We start from the raw sequence: 21,148 nt of genomic DNA, 5'->3' as shown, positions 1-21,148 counted from the left end.
TTAGACATCCATTAAGGTATATCATAAAACACATACAGGAAGACAGTAGTTCTGGTAGAACCAAAGTGTTACAAACATATATATATAAAAAAGAGAGAGAGAGAGCTCCAGACCTGGGTCAGTAAGGAATTGATATTGCTGTATTATATGCATTAACACTTTTTTTCTCTCCCCCCTGCAGTTTGGTTGTGTGAGGTGGCACACAGGCTCACATAGCCATACTGGCTATTGTGTTCTGCTACATATGCTCTGTGTGCATTGTACAGGTCCTTCTAAAAAAATTAGCATATTGTGATAAAGTTCATTATTTTCTGTAATGTACTGATAAACATTAGACTTTCATATATTTTAGATTCATTACACACCAACTGAAGAAGTTCAAGCCTTTTATTGTTTTAATATTGATGATTTTGGCATACAGCTCATGAAAACCCAAATTTCCTATCTAAAAAAATTAGCATATTTCATCCGACCAATAAAAGAAAAGTGTTTTTAATACAAAAAAAGTCAACCTTCAAATAATTATGTTCAGTTATGCACTCAATACTTGGTCGGGAATCCTTTTGCAGAAATGACTGCTACAATGAGGCGTGGCATGGAGGCAATCAGCCTGTGGCACTGCTGAGGTGTTATGGAGGCCCAGGATGCTTCGATAGCGGCCTTAAGCTCATCCAGAGTGTTGGGTCTTGCGTCTCTCAACCTTCTCTTCCCAATATCCCACAGATTCTCTATGGGGTTCAGGTCAGGAGAGTTGGCAGGCCAATTGAGCACAGTAATACCATGGTCAGTAAACCATTTACCAGTGGTTTTGGCACTGTGAGCAGGTGCCAGGTCGTGCTGAAAAATGAAATCTTCATCTCCATAAAGCTTTTCAGCAGATGGAAGCATGAAGTGCTCCAAAATCTCCTGATAGCTAGCTGCATTGACCCTGCCCTTGATAAAACACAGCGGACCAACACCAGCAGCTGACATGGCACCCCAGACCATCACTGACTGTGGGTACTTGACACTGGACTTCAGGCATTTTGGCATTTCCCTCTCCCCAGTCTTCCTCTAGACTCTGGCACCTTGATTTCCGAATGACATGCAAAATTAGCTTTCATCCGAAAAAAGTACTTTGGACCCCTGAGCAACAGTCCAGTGCTGCTTCTCTATAGCCCAGGTCAGGCGCTTCTGCCGCTGTTTCTGGGGAATGCGGCACCTGTAGCCCATTTCCTGCACACGCCTGTACACGGTGGCTCTGGATGTTTCTACTCCAGACTCAGTCCACTGCTTCCGCAGGTCCCCCAAGGTCTGGAATAGGTCCTTCTCCACAATCTTCCTCAGGGTCCGGTCACCTCTTCTCATTGTGCAGCGTTTTCTGCCACACTTTTTCCTTCCCACAGACTTCCCACTGAGGTGCCTTGATACAGCACTCTGGGAACAGCCTATTCGTTCAGAAATTTATTTCTGTGTCTTACCCTCTTGCTTGAGGGTGTCAATGATGGCCTTCTGGACAGCAGTCAGGTCGGCAGTCTTACCCATGATTGCGGTTTTGAGTAATGAACCAGGCTGGGAGTTTTTAAAAGCCTCAGGAATATTTTGCAGGTGTTTAGAGTTAATTAGTTGATTCAGATGATTAGGTTAATAGCTTGTTTAGAGAACCTTTTCATGATATGCTAATTTTTTTAGATAGGAATTTTGGGTTTTCATGAGCTGTATGCCAAAATCATCAATATTAAAACAATAAAAGGCTTGAACTACTTCAGTTGGTGTGTAATGAATCTAAAATATATGAAAGTCTAATGTTTATCAGTACATTACAGAAAATAATGAACTTTATCACAATATGCTAATTTTTTTAGAAGGACCTGTATATGGGCCTCACTCAACTGGAATTGCTATTGCTGTAGGTGGGGGGGGGGGATACTAGTCCCTGTGGTGGGTCTGAAGCTCTCTCTGTTTTTATATATATATGTTTGTAACACTTTGGTTCTACCAGAACTACTGTCTTCCTGTATGTGTTTTATGATATACCTTAATGGATGTCTAATAAAGAAACTATTGATGATAATAGTTTTTTGCGTGGGAGCTTTTTCTAAGCAATTTGTAGGTGGTATACGAATAACTCCATGCGGGATATTTATGATAGAAACTTTTTTGGTGTTTTATCTTTCTACCATCTATCTTTCCATTTGTTTATTGATATCTTTATTATCTTTCTATCTATCTATCTATCTATCTATCCATCCATCTGTCATTTATCTACATTCTATCTCTCTATCTGTTTATTATCTATGTGCACTTTCTGTCTATTTCTCTATTATCTGATCAGTTTTCTTTTTGAGGTCCTATTTAAGCGTCATCTCAATGATCCGTTGCCATATTCCTTCACATAAAGGAAGTTCACCATATCCCTTAGGGACAATTACGTGTAAACTGGATACTAAAATAAGAAAAGTGAGGGAAAGGTTATCCTAATAAACTGTACACATCGAGCTTCTCATGAAGCTTGAAATAATTCCTGAAAACATCGTTGAGTAGGAGGAACAGCAGGGACTCCAGTCCTGGACGTCTCATTGTCTACGTACATGTGAAACACTGGAATCGAGTGAACAGGATTCTGTTTGTTATCAGATGAGGCTTCTGGGAAACGACTGGCGGCTCCGCAGGTTCAGTTCTCATTAGTTTTCTTTAAGGCCTGGAAATATCTGGATATTGTTAATCATCTATGGTCATTTTCTGAGGCTCATGTTGAAGCTCCTGGGCCCCAATACAAAATCTTTGATGGGCCTTTTCATCTTGTGAATGAGAGGTCTTATATGGCAGAGGCACTTGCTAATTGCTGCCTCTGAACTTTCCTATTTGTTACAGCCCCCAAAATCTTATCATTTAGCTGAGTCCCCTGTTTTTAGATTTATAGGGAGCCTGTCACTGTGGCATGTCCGTCCCTTTTATTTATCCTCTTCACCATTCACTTAAAGGGGTCACATGACACAATTTAAATTTGAGTCCTCTGAAGTAGGTATAGTAGGCTGCCTGGTTGGCATGCATTTAAAGGGGTTATATAATGAAATCAGACGTCATATAGCACATGACAATCCCTTTCTAACAAAGTTAGAACCAGCCCTGTACCTCACATGGATCCAGAGATCTCCACAGTCATTGCTCCAATTTATCTGCTAGATTTTCTTCAGACTGGCAGCTCGGAGGAGGGGGGGTGTCCTTTCTTCGGGACATGTCCTTCCTGCTGCTGCTTTCTCCTTATAACTGGACAGATATGAAAATAATAGAAGATGGAATTAATTCTGCTTTCTGGGAAGTTAAGCCTTTACAATCCCAAACAAGGCGTAAAGAGATCCAAAGACTGGAATGCCCATGGTCAGTCTGTACAACAGAACATCCCCAGTCCCTGCCTTTAGATGATCTGGAATGGCATTTTACTCCTGAAATAGTTTCTGCTTTTCCAGACCTTTGTTCTGGAATGACCCCCAAGGGAGCTGCTGATGGTTCGCTGAGAAATTCAACGAAGGGCCTGGTGGTGACGTTTCTGACTTTCCCTATAACTGTCACAGCTTCTAACAGTAGATACAGCTGATGACAGTTTAAGGATGGAACTGAGCATGTGCGACCACCTCAGCAATGTTACAGAGGTGGACGGTGAAATAAGGAAAAGGACAAACAGCAGGTGAAGCTATATAAATACATTTACTGAATAACTGTGACATAATGTACATGTGCTGGGTCAGCACACAGGACACATCGGTGGGATAACTGAGTACAGCAGGACTAATGGTGAATTCAGGATTTCATTGTATATTGACTGACAGACATTATGCAGAGATGCTGCTGTCTATAGACTTTCAGACATGATGGTGCGGTAGATACTTTATAAAGTTCTGCATTTCATTAAACCACTATTCACCTGTCAGATACCTGTGCAGAATTAACTGAATGCCTGGGTCACATGACAGGAGTGCCTGGGTCACATGACAGGAGTGCCTGGGTCACATGACACAAGTGCCTGGGCCACATGACACGAGTCTAAGGCCTAATTCAGACAGCTGTCCCTGATTTACATTCTCAAAAAACACACAGATGTAATTCTGGGGAACATATACTTCAATAAATGAGTCTTGGACAGAAAATAGACAATGAAAAATGGACAAAAAAAGCAAAAGGGATTATTTAAGCCCTATAATGACCCCCCTAATGCCGGGGGCCCTCATACAGGTTATACTTACCCTGCTCCCCGGCACCCTTATCGCTCCTGGTCCCTGCACAGCCACCGCTGCATCTTGCGACGGGGGGAGTAGCAAATAGCAGGTCGCAACGGGGTTGAGTCTCCCTGGTGTCACCCTTGATGCTAGGAGGCTTATCCCCTTTGCGGTCTGCTATTGGCTGCCCCCACCCCCGTTTTGATCAGCGGTGGCCATGCTGGGATCAAAAGTGATGCAGGCGCCGGAGAGTGGGGTAAGTATAAACTATATGAGGGGCTCGGGCATTAGGGGGGTCATAATAGAGGTTGGATAACCCCTTTAATGATGTTTCTCAGACATGAGCATTGAACCATTGATTTTAATGGGTCCGTCTGCAGTCTGATGCGCACATGGATGGAAAGTACCGTCCCATGAATCAGGCCTGAGGGTCCCATGACTGTTGCCATGTTTAGTCCTATTCAGTTCACTGATGGATGCATTAAACAGGATTAATCACAGCTATAAGTATTTTTGTGACCCAGACTACAACACCGGTATAAGAAAGCCATGTCAGCAGAATGTTACATACATGTATATTAAAAAAGTGTATGATTTTCTATTCTATAAGCAAAAAAATAAAATTAAATTTAAACATACGAACCAGATTACCCTTGTTTTGGCTCACTTAAGCCTCATGCACACGGCCGTGCCGTTTTTTTGCGATCCGCAAAAAACGGAAGCCGTCCATGTTGCCTTCCGCAATTTGCTGAACGGAATGGGCGCCGGCAATATAAATGCCTATTCTTGTCCGCAAAGCGCGGACAAGAGCAGGACATGTTATATTTTTTTAGCGGGGCCACGGAATCTTTTGCGACCCCAAAACGGCGGCTCGGATGCAAACCCAAACAACGGTCGTGTTCATGAGGCCTAAGTCGTATGGCTATGGCCTGATAATCATGGCATTACATATGAAAGCCTCCACTGCTTACACCTGTTGCACAAGCCTGACACAACCACAGAGCAGACCTCTTATCACAAGCTACAAATAACTCCACTTTTTTCAGTGAACTTTGGCTGGAAATCAATAAACCAATAAATGCGCTTGTGCTGAACACGTGTATTTAGAAAATGTTACTTTTGTGCACAAGGCTGAAAAACGACTGGTTTGCTAATATGGGTAATAATAAAAGTGTAATTTTGTATTTTAGATATAATCTGCATAAAAGAGTAACTTTGTAGACATATTACATTACTTATCTTGTACTGTTACTAATTTACAACTTGCCTTAAACTCGAGGGTTGCATTAAGAATTCTGCGTGCTTCAGAGCTGAAATCTCCCAGCATTCACTGCTTGCTCATTGCCTGTGTTAGATTCTGAGAAGGGTCCTCTTTCCACCAGACACTGCCAGATCCTATTATAATAAATGGGAATCTGGCGGTGCTTGTCCGTGTCTAGATACGGTAACTTCTGTAGTTACTGGTGGGACAGGCTACTGGGTTTACCAAACTGAGATGTGAACTTAGCCTGAGTTTGTCATCTCTTTCCAGTAGTAACCTGCAGAATTATGAATGCAGCTCTGGACTAGTATTTATAAAATTACATGGTTGTTTTACAAGGAAAGTTACTCAGCTTTTTATGTAGATCATTCCTATACGAAAACTTTAACATGTAAGATAATCATCCAGACATAGTGTTGCCTTAATGCAGGCATGTCCAAACTGTGGCCCTCCAGCTGTTGCAAAACTACAACTCCCAGCATGCCCTAATAGCTGTAAGCTATCCAGGCATGCTGGGAGTTGTAGTTTTGCAACAGCTGGAGGGCCGCAGTTTGGACATGCCTGCCTTAATGGATACCACTATGTAGAGTCCTTTTGACGTTTTCCGAAATACCCATGAACACATACTATAGAGCAGGGATGCTCGAACTGCGGCCCTCCAGCTGTTGTAAAACTACAACTCCCACCATGCCCTGCTATAGGCTGATAGCTGTAGGCTGTCCAGGCATGCTGGGAGTTTTAGTTTTGCAGCAGCTGGAAGGCCGCAGGTTGGGCATCCCTGTTATAGGGTATATACATCTGGGATTTCTGCCAGGTTGATGTTCATTTACTGTGTATGTAGCTCTGTATTTCTAGGCAAAATGCCAAATTAATGAATTGCAAGAAGTTATATATTAGCAGACAGTATGCAAATAACGGTATTCAGCATGGAGCTGATCTTAATACTCTACTGGCTGCAAACACATTGCATTGATATAGTGATGCTGACAAAAGCAAAATCATTCTCAGGCCTCGTGCGTGTGGTTGTGTCCGTGAAATATGGATCCGCAAAACTGGGCTAGCTTCAAAGTGTTCATTAAACCTGCTGTTTAATTTATGGAAAGGCCACACTGATCTGCAATGGCCTCATAGGAATAAATGGCTCAACCTGCTATCAAAAGAGAAAAATTGGACAGCACACTGAAGAAAAATGCAGTCGTCTGCATGAGCCCTAAGCCACCAAATGCCATTTCGACAAATGAAGTGTTCTAGGAGTAAGCGAGAAACTAAGATGAGACGTGGTTGGTGACGCAGTGTGACTCAGAGAGCGGCTGTGTGGTTTGCAGGCTCAACACGCAGTGTGTATACTGATAAACCTTGTGAAATCCATAGACATAAAATGCAAAATGGATAAAAAGAGAGGGCACTTACCATGTGCCATGATATGATTTATGCCTTCTTACGGGGGGAGAGGGGCCTTTGGGCCCCTTAAGCCATCAGAATCTGGATACAACTGCAATCTTTTTATTGCTACATGCTATTTCACGGCGTGATCCAGTAGTATAAGAAAAGTTCAATAATAGGAGAAAATTGTAGTTTCCTAAAGGGGTTATCCAGGAATCGATAAGGATGACCCATCCTCAGGGTGAGCTGATTCCGAGAGTTGCCGCTCTCCCTGGAGCTCTGGTGAACGCAGGCAGCATTCCAAGCACAGCGCCGTACATGGTATAGTGACCGTGCTTGGTATTGCAGCTCAGCCACATTGGCTTGAATGAGGCTGAACTGCTCCTAGGCCATGTGATCGATGTACGGTGATATCACATGGCCCAGGAAGAGGCCGCAGTACTCATGGCGCACAGACCTATTGTAATAGCTGATCGATGAGCGTCCCAGGTGTCAGATCCCCGCCGATCTGATATTAATAATCTATCCAGAGGATAGGTCATCAATGTAAATTCCCAGAAAACCCCTTAAAATTCAAAGAACTGCTGTGTTGCCCATATTTCTACACTGAGCTATAGAAGAACTTTCACATGTGTCAAACCTTTTCTCTCTACTCTATAATTATGGTCTATAAAGTTTTCAGTTGACATGACAGCTTTGAGGTCAAAAGTTTGCAGCAGGTATTCAGGAGCCGCATATCCTGTTAGACAGAAGTTTCTAAAATTGGGGTTGTCTTGACTGTAATGTATATTATGTCGCAGTAACCACAAAAGGAAGGCAATGAATATAAAATAATGATTTATAAGCGTCTCAGTTGTAGCAATGGTATCGGACTCTTGAGTCCAGAATTGCAGAGTTAAAGAATTTGCGGCACTACTTTTAAAGGGGTTGTCCGGGTTCAGAGCTGGACGCGGACATTCCTCCATTTTCACCCAGACAGCCCCCCTGACTTGAGCATCGGAGCAGTGCTTGCTCCGATGCTCTCCTTTGCCCTGCGCTAAATCGCGCAGGGCAAAGGCATTTTCTGGAGTTCCGCCCAGCAGTGAGCCCGGTGACGTCACCGGCACTGATGGGCGGGCTGTCCTAGCCTGTAAAACGCCTAAGGCAGCGCTAAAGACCGCCCATCAGAGCCGGTGACGTCACCGAACACACTGCCGGGAGAAAGCTTCCACCCAGCAGTGTGTTATTGTAAATAAAAGAGCCCTTGCCCTGCGCAATCCAGCGCAGGGCACGGGAGCGCTTCGGAGCATGAAATGCTGGGTGAAATTATGGGTATGTCCGGGATCAGCTCTGAACCCAGACAACCCCTTTAACAGATACAAAGTGAATCACATGTATGAATCCAGATAACAAAATTCTAGTAGTGCTCGATCCTCTCAACACAGTGGTGACGGCCTTCCCAACTTCATACCCTCCTTCCATCAATTCCAGATATGGCTTGATAAAGGTCCTTAGAAACGTTGCTTGAATTAATCTGGATTTTCTTAATCTCCGCTGAGAAAGACATGTAACATTGTTGCACAGATTACTTGTTTGTTATATGGATTAATAAATGTGATTCACTTCACATCTTTATAATTATTTTATTCTATCTTTATGGGAGAAAACTAAAGATGTGACACTTTGATACAATGTAAAGTAGTCAGTGTACGGCTCGTATAACGGTGTAAATTTGTTGTGCCCCCATAATAACTCAACACACAGCCATTAATGTCTAAAAGTCAGTACACCCCTAAGTGAAAATGGCCAAATTGTGTCAAAAGTTTGTGTGGCCACCATTGTACACTGACTACTTTACATTGTATCAAAGTGTCAGATCTTCAGTGTTGTCCCATTAAAAGATAGAATAAAATATTTACATAAATGTCACTTTTGTGAGATACTGTATATCTCGGGTTCTATGATTCTTTCCAATGGAGATACTTTTTATAGTGTGACAATCCATGAGAATGACAGTCCCATGTGACAGTCCTATGTAAATATGATTTCTATGTAGCTATAGTCCAGTTGTCAAAGCTGAGCGGGTACTAACTGCTCATATGTGCCTGTGTGCCAATACACTACGTGTTCACAGACAAAGTCTGCACACCCCACCTTATACAAAAGAAAAATCTTTATTTAAGCAAATATGTAGATATAGAAATTTAAAAACATCTAAAAACAAAAGAGAAATCTCAGAAGGCAGTACATGTAGACATGCCCTGCACATGGCGTCCGTCCGTCCAGAGGTATTCAGGATATCACTGCTGCAGCCCCAACAATATGCCACTGGCTGCAGCCTGGATATAGGATGGAGCGGCAGGATTGGATCAGGGGGGCTTAAGTGTAAGTGATTTTATCATTTTATCAAGCCCCGGGCAGTTTCCAGAAATAAAAAAAAATGACGTTGACAACCCCTTTAATAGGATAAAAGTCAACTGCTGTTTGGAGTGATCTAAATATCATCGGTCATTAGACTGACCACCACCCTAGGCAGCTCAGTTACTAATCCAGTACCAGTCACCCTGATTTTAATGATGACAGATACCAGTGGTTTGAGGGTCTAAAATTAGATATTCCAGCTTTCCAAAGAGGACAGAGGTTGAGATGAAGCCCTAACCACAGCTGTTTATCATTTTTTTGTGAAATTATTGTCCAGTAATTCCAGATTAGTTACTGATATAGTTATCTTCTGTGAAAAATTAAAGAATTGAATGCCAGTTTGAGTGAGTCACTGAATTGAGGAACACATTGGTTGTTTTTGTCAAGAGGAATTTGTGGGAGCAGCTCATGGATCACACTCGAGAATTCCTGGAAGAGTGGCAAGACATTCCACCGATGTATGATTGCCAGTTATACTGAAAGAAAATACATTATGTTCTAACTATGTTTTGGGCTATCAGGGTCTAGGAGCTCTTCCACCATCTTGGGCACCTAATGGCCTCCACTACCTAATCTCCGTGATCCTATCCACCCATAAAGAGAAGAAGAGGTGACCTTCCAAGTCTGTAGCGTTCTCTTAGATGTTTCAGGAAGTTGTCTTCATAATTCCCATAGAGTTTAGTGGAAAAAGCCACATGAATGCATAGGCACCTTCTATATTTGGCTGTGATACAGGGAGGGCTAGCGCTATGTGGGATGATTCTATTTGTTACCATTTGAGGGTCTTGCCCCCACATAATGCTGCCATTTAGTCCTCGAATAATACTACAATAGAGTGACCAATTAGATTAGATAGCATTCGGCAGCTCATACTGTATCTCTGTTGGCTAAATTGAGCATCCTGAATGGGTAGGGGAAAAATGATAGTGCCAGACTCTTCTGGCAGTGGCTTGTCCCCTTCAAGTACAAAAGGATCGAGCAGTTGAAATTCATCTGCCCAATCCTTAGTGGCGAGATTTTTTCAGGTTATAATGGAAATAGCTTCCTGGCATGAAGTTATTCATATTTTATTAAGCAATGTGAATTATAACTCTCAGAAATCACAGATTTCAAAAATGAGATTGACACACCAATTAAATAATGAAATAACGCTTAGCTGGTAGTCATCTGATCTGCTGTCGCTTCCTGGGGAACGCTGTGGAAATCTCATGTGATCTCAGTAGTCTTGCTTAATAACTTGGCCATGAGAATGTCAAGAACATTTACATTTATGATTGTTTATTCATGTCAATACCTGGACGACATAAAATTAGGCAGTATGGACAATGTTGACATATGTCCCTTCTAAGTTTTTATGAGTGTTAGCACTGTAACGTAAAGGGGTTGTCCAGGGTGTAGATAACTGATGACGTACCCTCAGGATAGGTCATCAGTATCCGATCTGAAAGCTGTTGGAAAGGGCTGTGGCAGGTACTATATCTTCTTATGGAGAACGCCTTAATCAGCGTGCAGAGGTTTATAGGCCATACATGCTCCTGTGGAATTCTAGGAAGAAGGTATGCAAATGAGCTCTCAGAAAGCTGTGGCTGTGGCGCTCATGCAAGCACTGCGCTCTCTTCGATGTTTACCTGCACGCCTTCTCCCTTGTGGAGTTGCAGTGCAATTACAACTTCCACTTCCATTCACTTTAATGGGGTTGTGCCCTTTTCTGGGGGGAGGGGTTTGACCAACCCCCTCTTCCTTGGTGCTGGGGAAGCATATTTACCTTCTCCCCGGTGCTGCGTCCCGACTCCTTCTCATCCTCCGCCACAGCTTCTCCACTCAGCTCACAAGATGTAAACTTCTGCTTTGACGCCACTGCAGCCAGCTATATTTAAAGTGTCTTCTGCAAGGTGTGCTCTGTTAATGACCGCTCTAACTAGGACATTGCCAGACTTCTGAATATAATCTCTGTCTGTGACCTGTATAGATTGCGCTGGCAATAGACTCAAAATTGGCAGGATCCCTTGGCAAAAGTCTAATGTCTATGGCCAGCCGTAGGGTGCAGATGGAACAGATATGTGCCAATATTCTACCCCTGGCAGTCATGGAGGGGCGCTGCCTCAGCCTAATAGCTCTTACATGATACAGCCATATGTTGAATGCTTTTCTAGGAGTGAAATGTTCTGTATTTGTGCTTTCTGAGTCACGTCACATTTGTTCTACTCTTTGACCCATTTCATCTGTTGCATCATTGCCACCGCTGTGATCAGGACCCTGATGTTTTCTTCTAGTTCATGTCTATGAGGCCATAGCATAAGAGACGTGCATTCAGATGGCTATCACATGTAGAAATCTTAATTTTGTCAACCCACATCCTAAGTATAAATGTCATTTATATCCATACAAGATGGTATAACAGCCCGAAACGTACCAATGTGGTTTCATGGTATACAACCAAATAATGGAGGTTTCTCTGGAATGGCATTGGATATCTGTTCATGGCAGACTGGTTGGCAGTCCCTGTGTGTCACAATACTCTTGACAGGGAATCTGTCACCAGCGACCTCACTATCCAGCTGTCTGCATAGACACATAGCTGTGCTTCACCTGATTAAAACGCTGTTTTTCTACTGTTGATCAGAGGATCCATATCCGAGTTATCACACTTTTTCCTAATATGCAATGTAAGCCTTTAGTGCAATGAGGGTGTCAGCATTGCTCTTGTTGCACCCAAGCTCCACTCATTTCAGTGGCCAGCCCATCCCTCGCTGCTTTGCCACTGCCTGGCCCTGTCAATCAAAGCAACGATTAAGGGGCTGGCCACAGAAAGGAGCTGCCCTTGGGTGCTACAAGAGCAATAGTGACGCCCTCATTGCACCAGAGGCCTAATTTGCTTATTAAGAAAAAATTTCATAACTTGGTATTGGAGCTTCGGATTCAACAAAAGAAAAACAGGGTTTTAATCATGTGAACCACATCTATGTGACTATGCAAACGCCTGGATAGGGAGGTCGCTGGTGACAAATTCCCTTTAACGATACAATCAGATGCAAACACAATGATGATATGCAATTTTTTGTAATCTGTATTCTGGGGCTTATCAAGTGACACACATCACATATTACACATTGCAATAGAACAGAGGGAAATAGAGAGTGTTAAAGGGAACACATGGAGTCTGATCTGCAGGCAGCAGGTTATAGAGCAGGAGGAGCTGAGCAGATTGATATATAGCTTGGTGGTAAAGATTCAGTATAACTTTCATATCATTTTATTCATTTAATTCCTGCTCTTTCTAAATTTAGGAGTCCAGTAGGCGTTTCTACTCAGTGCTTGACAGCTAACTCTATATGCACATATAATCACTGGACTAAGCAGAGATTTAAAGGGCAGATGGCATCAAGATTTACCCTATTAAACCAGTCATAATGCCTCATAGGTCTGATGCGGCTGGTTAAAAGCATTCCTTTCTTCCCCTGATCCATTGACGCATTTTGGAAAAATTGCAGTTTTTTTAAAATCTGCAAATTAGGAATTAAGTGCACTGAGGGTGGGTCCTCTATTCTACTTCCCTAGTGGGCACTCCTCCTTCCGCTAAATTAACAGGGCAAGGCATCCGGGTGGAGGAGGAATGTCCAGGGAAGCAGACTGGAGGGCCTCGTGAATGTATGTCCTAATTTGCATATTTTTTAAAACAAAAAACACTTCTTAAATGCAGCAACAGATCCTGGGAAGAAATGTTTTTAATAAGCAAGGTCAGCCCTACCAGACACTGTGACTGGTTGAATAGGCTATATTAGGCGTATTTTAGGCGCAGATGGCGGTGCAACAGTTAGTTGCACCGCAATCTGCGACTACTCCCAGCTCACACCGGATCTAATAAAGTGGGTGTGGCGTGGTTGGAGAAGGGGACAGGCCGGCTAGCCCGCCTCATTCACCATTTCCTACGCCTGTTTCAGCCGTAGAAAATGGTCTCAATGTAAGAGAGCTCAGAAGCTGTCTTACATTTAGAACTAGAGGAGGATGGAGAGGCCGTCGCCTCTTATAACTTTGGCGGGTCCACCACCAGCTTAGGGGTTTATTAAGACCGGCGTTTAAATAAATGTGCCCCTATATCAATCTGCTCAGCTCCTCCTGCTCTATTACCTGCAGATCAGACATCATGTTCAAAATGACAGGTTCCCTTTAAGAAATCTGATGACTGTATCACTCTACCCTCCTTTGACAAACATAATGAATTTGATATATTCTCAGCTCCACTAATATCATTACATCATACTTTACCTTGCAATAGTCATTATCACGGAAATTACAGTTACTGGAAAGCTGGTAAAGTATGTAGGATGGGCACTTACGTAATCTCGCCAGCACTCTGTCCATGACATTGTCCATAATGATATACCAATGACTTCTGCAGTCTCAGCAGCCTGTTGCATTTGCTGGAGAACCCTATATATTTAGTCACCAAATGACATCAATTTTCAGTCAATTTTTAATAAACTCTTTGCTCTTTTCCAGGAAACAGCAGCAACGATGGTAGACACAGAGATACCATTTTGGGGGATGAATTTTGGCATGAACACTGTAGACCTCTCTGGTTATGAGAACCATTCCCATGACTTTGACATTAAGCCATTTGCAACCGTGGACTATACAAGTATTTCTACTGCCCACTATGAAGACATTGTAGAAGATAAGAACTTCCTGTGCCGAAATGACCAGATGGACGCTGATTATAAGTATGACCTGAAACTACAAGACTGCCAAAGTATGCAGACTCATTCCATGTTCATCATTGTTCTTTGGAGTCTTGTACAAGTACCTTTATGCTATCCAGTGTACAGTTTATGCATACTCAGCTTTCATGTCCTTCAGACCTAAAATGTGTCAATAAGTTAGCTAACAGGAACGAATGTTGAAACCGAATGGTTTTGGTGGTTTACAGGGGCAGAAGTCTAGACTGGATGGTTATGTTGGGTCACAAGGGTGAATATCTACACTGGATGCTTATGCTGAGCTGGTCTTTGTGGAAAACTAGCATACTTGATCTGACTTATTTCAGTCACCATTGTAACTGTTTCATTCATGATATAATTTCTATAATTGATGACTGTAAAAATTACCTAAATGATACCCATGTTAAAATTATCCTCATGTATATAGTCCCATGAGACACCATGTTCCTGTCCTTCATATCTTCTGCAGGACAGAAAAGTGTATACCTGCGGTAATGTATCACCAGTGGCGTAACTAGAAATGACTGTGTCCCACAGCAAATTTTTGAGTGGGCCATCCCTGCCCCCCACCCAATAAACTTCTTCCCAACCCCCTCCTACCATGCAACCCCCACTCCTGTGGCTAGTCAAGATCACTCTCTCACACCAGGATCGGCAGCCGCTCCGTCGGTTTCCTATATACTATATGTCATGTCACTGTATATAATGTAATTGTATAATACTGTTGAGGGGTCCCTGACAATAAAATCTTTTAGTCCTCCTCCTGGGTGAGCCCCTTTAGAGGTCAGGCCCCGTAGAAGCTGCTTCCCCTGCTTCCACTATACGCCCCTGTATATCACCCATGTAATAAGCCAGTATGGACCATGCACAGTTCATCTGAGCAATAGATTTGGTGTATAGGCCTTATATGTCAAATGTGTCCCTAGTGCTCCATTCACACAACAGAGGCCAAAAGAGTCCCATTTGGTTTTTATCATGCTGGTATATATATTGCTCTACATTGTTCTAGTGTATAGGAAAATCCAACTGCTTTTATAGAAAGTTGACTACCGCAAAAATGATGCTGTGTTGTATACGTTTTCTTACAATTGTGGTGTGCAGTAGCATATGTCTTAGCCTTTTGTTGGAGGTATAGCATACTCATTAAGCCCCAAACCCATCCAAGACTTCCCAATTATTTTTGGCCTTGAACAGCCTGAATTTGCTGGAACTGTCTCTGAAATTAGGGAAATCGCTGCAACTTGGCGACTGCTTGCAACTCTGGGTTGAAATTTGTTAAATCTTCCAAAAGTATACCTTAAATGGAAAGCTCGAACCCAGAGTGCGCAGAACCTAACTGAACCTTTTATAAATGTTGTATGTTGGTATGGTCATTACTTTGTTAATTGTGATTCTATAATGTTTTCATGTGATATTTACATATATTTACTGTGAGTGTGAGGAAGGTCACCTTTCAGTATGTATTGCCTTCTCCTAAAATTGTTTGACCCCACAAAATGGCTGCCTTTCTGTAACTTACGCACAAATGTGACATTTACTTGAACTTTTTTTTTAACCTCAGACACAATAAAATTGGAGCCTCCTTCTCCGCCTTACTATTCAGACAAGTCACAGTCATATAACAAATCTCAGGACGAGGCCTCTAACTCCTTCATTGCCATAGAATGCCGCGTGTGTGGTGACAAGGCCTCAGGCTTCCACTATGGGGTCCATGCATGTGAAGGCTGTAAGGTAACATATTTTAGTTTCTTCTATGACAGTACCCTTAATATTATGATGTGTGACATTCAAAGTTTTATTAATTAGACATTTTTGGAAACCTTCTGGTTTAATATTATAATATTAATATTACATGCGTGTAGTACCTAGAAGAGCTACCAGACAACTAGATAGCCCAGCTGTTTCACCAAAGAAATGGCCGTGTCGATTGGTTGATCTGAGGTCTGAGGCATTGGATGCTTCAACTTACCATGGCCCAAGAAAGACCATTATAAGCTGAAAATATTGTATACTGAGGCCATTGTACCTTGAGAGACTACTGTATTTCCTACGCCATCTACTTGGTTGTGATGATGTTGTGGCCAGCACAGTCTTCACCTGCAGCCTAACAGAGGACAATGGGAGAGCCCCAGAATATGGCATTTAGTCAAATGAAACTTTTATGGAATCGGTTGTGGTACTTGAATGTAGCCCAAAGGAGAATTCATGTTTTTGCAAAAAGTTAGGTCTTATTCACATGTGCATAATTCACAATGGCCTGCACACATAGAGCACATGGACCCAGAGAAGTAGGTGGTCCTAGTCCGAGAAGCTTAAGACATTAACTTTTCTGCACTATTTCCCATGCACTATTCTGAACGGTATCTCACAGAACACAAACCTGGAGACCACTGGAGTCTCCTACGGTTGCCAGGTCCATATCCTACATGGCCATCTGACCTATGGCTGCAAAGTGGAGTATTTTAATATACATGTCTGAATATTAGTGGGTTTACACAGGGCAATAGTCGGGCTCATTATCGTGAACAAATGTTAGAACAAACTTGGTCCCAATAATAGGCAGATGTAAAGGTGCTGCATGAACAAGCAAATCAGGCGAAATGATTGTTCAGATGGACATCCAAGTCATCATTTCTGGGCAGCTGATCGTGCTTCGTAAACAGCAATTTGCTGTATAGAAAAAAATAATCTCTATAAGAATATCAGTAGCCATAGATCGTTCCTGGTCGGTCCCTTTAAATGCCCCTAAAAGCCTTACACTTTAAGGAACTTGAAAATTAAGATGGTGATGTGATGGTCCTAAACATAAAAGCCTTACAGTTTTGTTACCTGAGGAGAAAGTGAAATTAAGCAGCGACTGAAGTTTTTTCATTTTGAGGTCACTAATGTTCTGTACTGTATTATTCAGCACTTTATTACTGCAGTCTCCTAATTTCATCTTCTTCCAATAACAAAGCTAAATCTTGTGTGGTCCCAGCCTGGTGACCTCCTGTAATTCACTTAGATTTGTGTTGTAAACAGTAGGGAAATTAAATTCAGCTCTTTTACACTGTTGACTGCACTAGACAATGTTTTGGCTGTCGGCAACACGGAATACGTAAAATGCAGAATAACTGAATTGAATCTTGCTGTCAATATTAAGCTCACATTAGCTAATAAAAGGTTTTGAAGTGGATAAATGACCATAATAAAAGCAGATATTTTTCTGCAGGAAAATTATGTTTATTAAATGTCTTTTAGTGTTTAGTTATATTAGAAGTACCCACTGAAATATTCATATTCTGAGTCATCAAACAATGCTCTGAACAAAAAACAACTAGTAGTTTGTTATAATTTATATTGATATTCTACGATTTATGGTTCAGTAAATGCATTATAGTAAATAGGAACCCAGACAGAAACTAAACCAAAGTGCAACACAGCATTGTTATAATCCAGTCTTTTACACATTTTGCTTTCTTTCTTTATAGTTCCATTTGTTTTGTTCTGTGCAAAATACCCCAAAATCCTCTAGCTGGAAACTATCAGCAAGCTGCCTTTGTTATATCAGTTATTTTTAATATATGTCCCTATTAACTTGATTGCAACATGATGAACTCTTTGGCATAGACTGTTCTTGGATTAACTAAAACATTAAAAGGGGTCGTCTGGGATTTTCATATAGGTGGCCTATCCTCAGGATAGGTTATCAATATCTGATCTGTGGAGGTTGACTTCCAGCATCTCCACTAATCAGCTGTTTGAAGAGGCTGCGGTGCTCCGGTGAGTGCTGTGACCTCACAGCATACCGAGAACAGTGCCGTACATTGTACTGTATAGTCGCCGCACTTGGTATTTTACCACAGGCCCCTTCATTTGAATCAGAACGACCTGCCCCTAGGCCATGTGACCGTTGAAAGGGACATCACAGGCTTAGGAAGGCTGATTGGCGGGGGCGTCAGCCTCCAACCAATCAGATATTGATGACCTATCGTGAGGATAGGCCATTAATTTCAAAATCCCGGCCTACCTCTTTAATAATGAAGACAAGTAGAATGTGTTCATATGTTAATCATGATTAATATATGGAATATTTTCTTTATCAATTGTGTGTGGCTTCATCAGTCCTGGCTGTTCACACATGCAAAAATAGAATAAAGATACAGCAACAATAAGATCTGTCAACAGCAGTTAGCCAGTATGTTGACAAATTCCCAGTAGCAGCAGGTTATTTATAGACTGCACAGAGTAAGACCAGAAATGAAAACCAGTTAGAAAATACATGAAAAATTGTAAAAATTTATTAAAAGTACAAAATTTCAAGTTGCTGGATTTTATATTTGATGACGATATGACATGGCGGAAATAATCTATACTTCTTATTCTCAGTCTGACGTGTTAACAAAATTACAACGAACTAAAATCACAACACAATTCCTGATTTTGTTTCTGCAGGGATTCTTTAGAAGAACAATTCGATTAAAGTTAATTTATGAACGATGTGAGCTCAACTGTCGTATCCACAAGAAAAGTCGGAACAAATGTCAGTACTGCAGGTTCCAGAAGTGTCTGTCTGTTGGGATGTCTCATAATGGTGAGTTTGTTGGTTCACTTCTGAATACTATATACAGTTGTGTTGAAAATAATAGCAGTCAGACATCACTAACCTGATCAATCACAGTTTTTGGTAGAAATGATATTTCTACTTGGCAAATAATTTACTCTCAGGTGTAGTAGAGTAATAGAAACCCAACAGTCATGACATGCATGCTGCTGATTCTCTGTAATTCAATCACTTATTGAAATGTTCAAAATAAAAGCAGTGTAGAGTTCAATGAGTCATTCATTCTTTGAAAAACAGGTGGCAATTATTGCCCTTATTTAAGGAAAGAAGGCAGCAAATGTTGTACATGCTGGTTACAGTGCATTTCTCTCTGAAATTCTGAGGAAAATGGGTTGTTCCAGACATTGTTCAGAAGAACAACATACCTTAATTAAAAAGTTGATTGGAAAGGGGAAAAAATATAAAGAAATGCAGAAAATGATAGGCTGCTCAGCTAAAATGATCGCAAATGCTTTAAAACGACAACCAAAACCTGAAAGACGTGGAAGAAAGCGAAAAACTACCATTCGAATGGATAGAAGAATAGCCAAAATGGCAAGGACTCAGACAACAATCAGCTCCAGGAAGATCAAAGAAGGTCTAAAGTTACCTGTGAGTCCTGTTACAATTAGAAGAGGCCTATGTGAAGCCAAGCTATCTGCAAGAAGCCCCCGCAAAGTCCCACTGTTGAAAAAAAGACATGTGCTGAAGAGGTTACAATTTGCCAAAGAGCACATTGACGGCCTAAAGAGACATTTTGTGGACTGATGAAAGTAAGATTGTTCTCTTTGGGTCTAGTGGCCGGAGACAGTTTGTGAGACGAACCCCAAACACTGAATTCAGCCACAGTACACGGTGAAGACAGTGAAGCATGGTGGCACAAGCATCATGATATGGGGATGTTTCTCATACTACGGTGTTGGACCTATTCATCGCATACCAGGGATCATGGATCAGTTTGAATACATTAGAATACTTGAAGAGGTCATGCTGTCTTATGCTGAAGAGGAAATGCCCTTGAAATTGGCGTTCCAACAAGACAACGACCCCAAACACACCAGTAAACGTGCAACATCTTGGTTCAAGACCAACAAGATTGACGTTATGGAGTGGTCAGCCCAATCCCCGGATCTTAATCCAATAGAAAACTTGTGGGGTGACATCAAAAATGCAGTTTCAGAGGCAAAACCAAGAAATAGAGAAGAACTGTGGAATGTAGTCCAATCATCCTGGGCTGCAATACCTGTTCACAGGGGACAGAAGTTGGTTGACTCCATGCAACACAGATGTACAGCAGTTCTGTAACTAAATATTAGTTAAGTGATTCAAAGGAAAGCAAAATCTTCAAACATTTTTTAGTTTATATAGTGAATGTTTGAGTTTGTAAATAAGAATACAACACTGCTATTTTTTTGAACAGTCTAAGGCTACTTTCACACTGGCGTTTCTGGATCCGCCTGTGAGATCCGTTTTAGGGCTCTCACAATCAGCCCAAAACGGATCAGTTTAGCCCCAATCTATTCTGAATGGATAAGGATCCGTTCAGAATGCATCAGTTTGCCTCCTTTCAGCCTCCATTCCGCTCTGGAGGCGGACAACAAATGCTGCTTGCAGCGTTTTGATGTCCGTCGACGAAACTGAGCCAAACGGATCCGTCCTGACTTACAATGTAAGTCAATGGGGACGGATCAGTTTTCACTGACACAATATGGTGCAATTGAAAACAGATCCGCCTTCCGTTGACTTTCAATGTAAGTCAAAACGGATCCGTTTGCATTATCATAAACAAAAAAAAATAGTAATGCAAACTGGTCCGTTCTGAACGGATACAAGCGTTTGCATTATAGGTGCGGATCCGTCTGTGCAGATACCAGACGGATCCGCACCTAAACGCAGGTGTGAAAGTAGCCTAATATTCATTTTTCTTCAATTTTTTTTAGAGGAACCACACAAATTTGATATATTTTTCCCAATGCATTTGTGTGTATGGAAATAAAAGCTATTAGAAGGATTTTGAGTTGTACTCACTTTTTTAAACACACTGCTATTATTTTGAACACAACTGTATATATTTGTTTAGTTTCCAGTTGCTTTATTTTAGCTGGGAGGCCTTGATGGGCTTCCTGGTAGTGGCTACTATTTGTATTATGGAGACCACTTAATATGTGTGATGACAATTGTAGGCTAGGCAATGCTCCTGGTTTCTGGGGAAAATATCTGCAAATTAGCATGTCTAACATCAGCAGCCATCATAAGGAATTACTTTTCTTATCTTTTTTTTGTCAAGAATGCTAATTGGCATATCTTTGGGTTTTTGGAAAAAAGAGCTGTTTTTATCCACTAAGGTTTTGGAAGTAGCCTCAAACTTTTCAATCAGTGCTTTTTCATACTAAGATTTTTTATCTATTGCAATGCTTGTTTCCCCACATAATGCTTCTCTGGAAACGAGACATGCAAGCCTGTCTCCTTTCCCAAATTAAATCTAAGCTATCATTTGTTTGGTAGAAATCATGTAATAATAATTAGTGGAGGAAAAGCTCACTAACAAAATCGCCCCCCATTGGTGCACGTTCTTAGTAGCTTGCTGATTCATTGATAAATCCATTTT

General features: G+C 41.6%; 1 protein-coding gene and 1 pseudogene across 1 annotated transcript in view; one reads left to right on the top strand and one right to left on the bottom strand.

Annotated features, from left to right (window-relative positions):
• The window catches only part of PPARG (peroxisome proliferator activated receptor gamma), a 64,584-nt gene that overhangs the window by 22,251 nt on the left and 21,185 nt on the right, over nucleotides 1-21,148 (top strand). Inside the window, exons 2-4 of the mRNA XM_044301678.1 lie at nucleotides 13,741-13,990; nucleotides 15,520-15,689; nucleotides 18,393-18,531. Coding sequence (XP_044157613.1) covers nucleotides 13,756-13,990; nucleotides 15,520-15,689; nucleotides 18,393-18,531 — 544 coding nt within the window. The 5' untranslated portion in view covers nucleotides 13,741-13,755. The remainder of the gene's footprint in view (nucleotides 1-13,740; nucleotides 13,991-15,519; nucleotides 15,690-18,392; nucleotides 18,532-21,148) is intronic.
• Nucleotides 3,282-3,604, bottom strand: LOC122944121 (annotated as a pseudogene).

The sequence above is a fragment of the Bufo gargarizans genome, chromosome 7 (genome assembly GCF_014858855.1).
Source record: "Bufo gargarizans isolate SCDJY-AF-19 chromosome 7, ASM1485885v1, whole genome shotgun sequence".
NCBI lineage: Eukaryota > Metazoa > Chordata > Amphibia > Anura > Bufonidae > Bufo > Bufo gargarizans.
The sequence above is the reverse complement of the archived record's forward strand: the minus strand, read 5'-3'. Positions and strand labels throughout refer to the sequence as shown.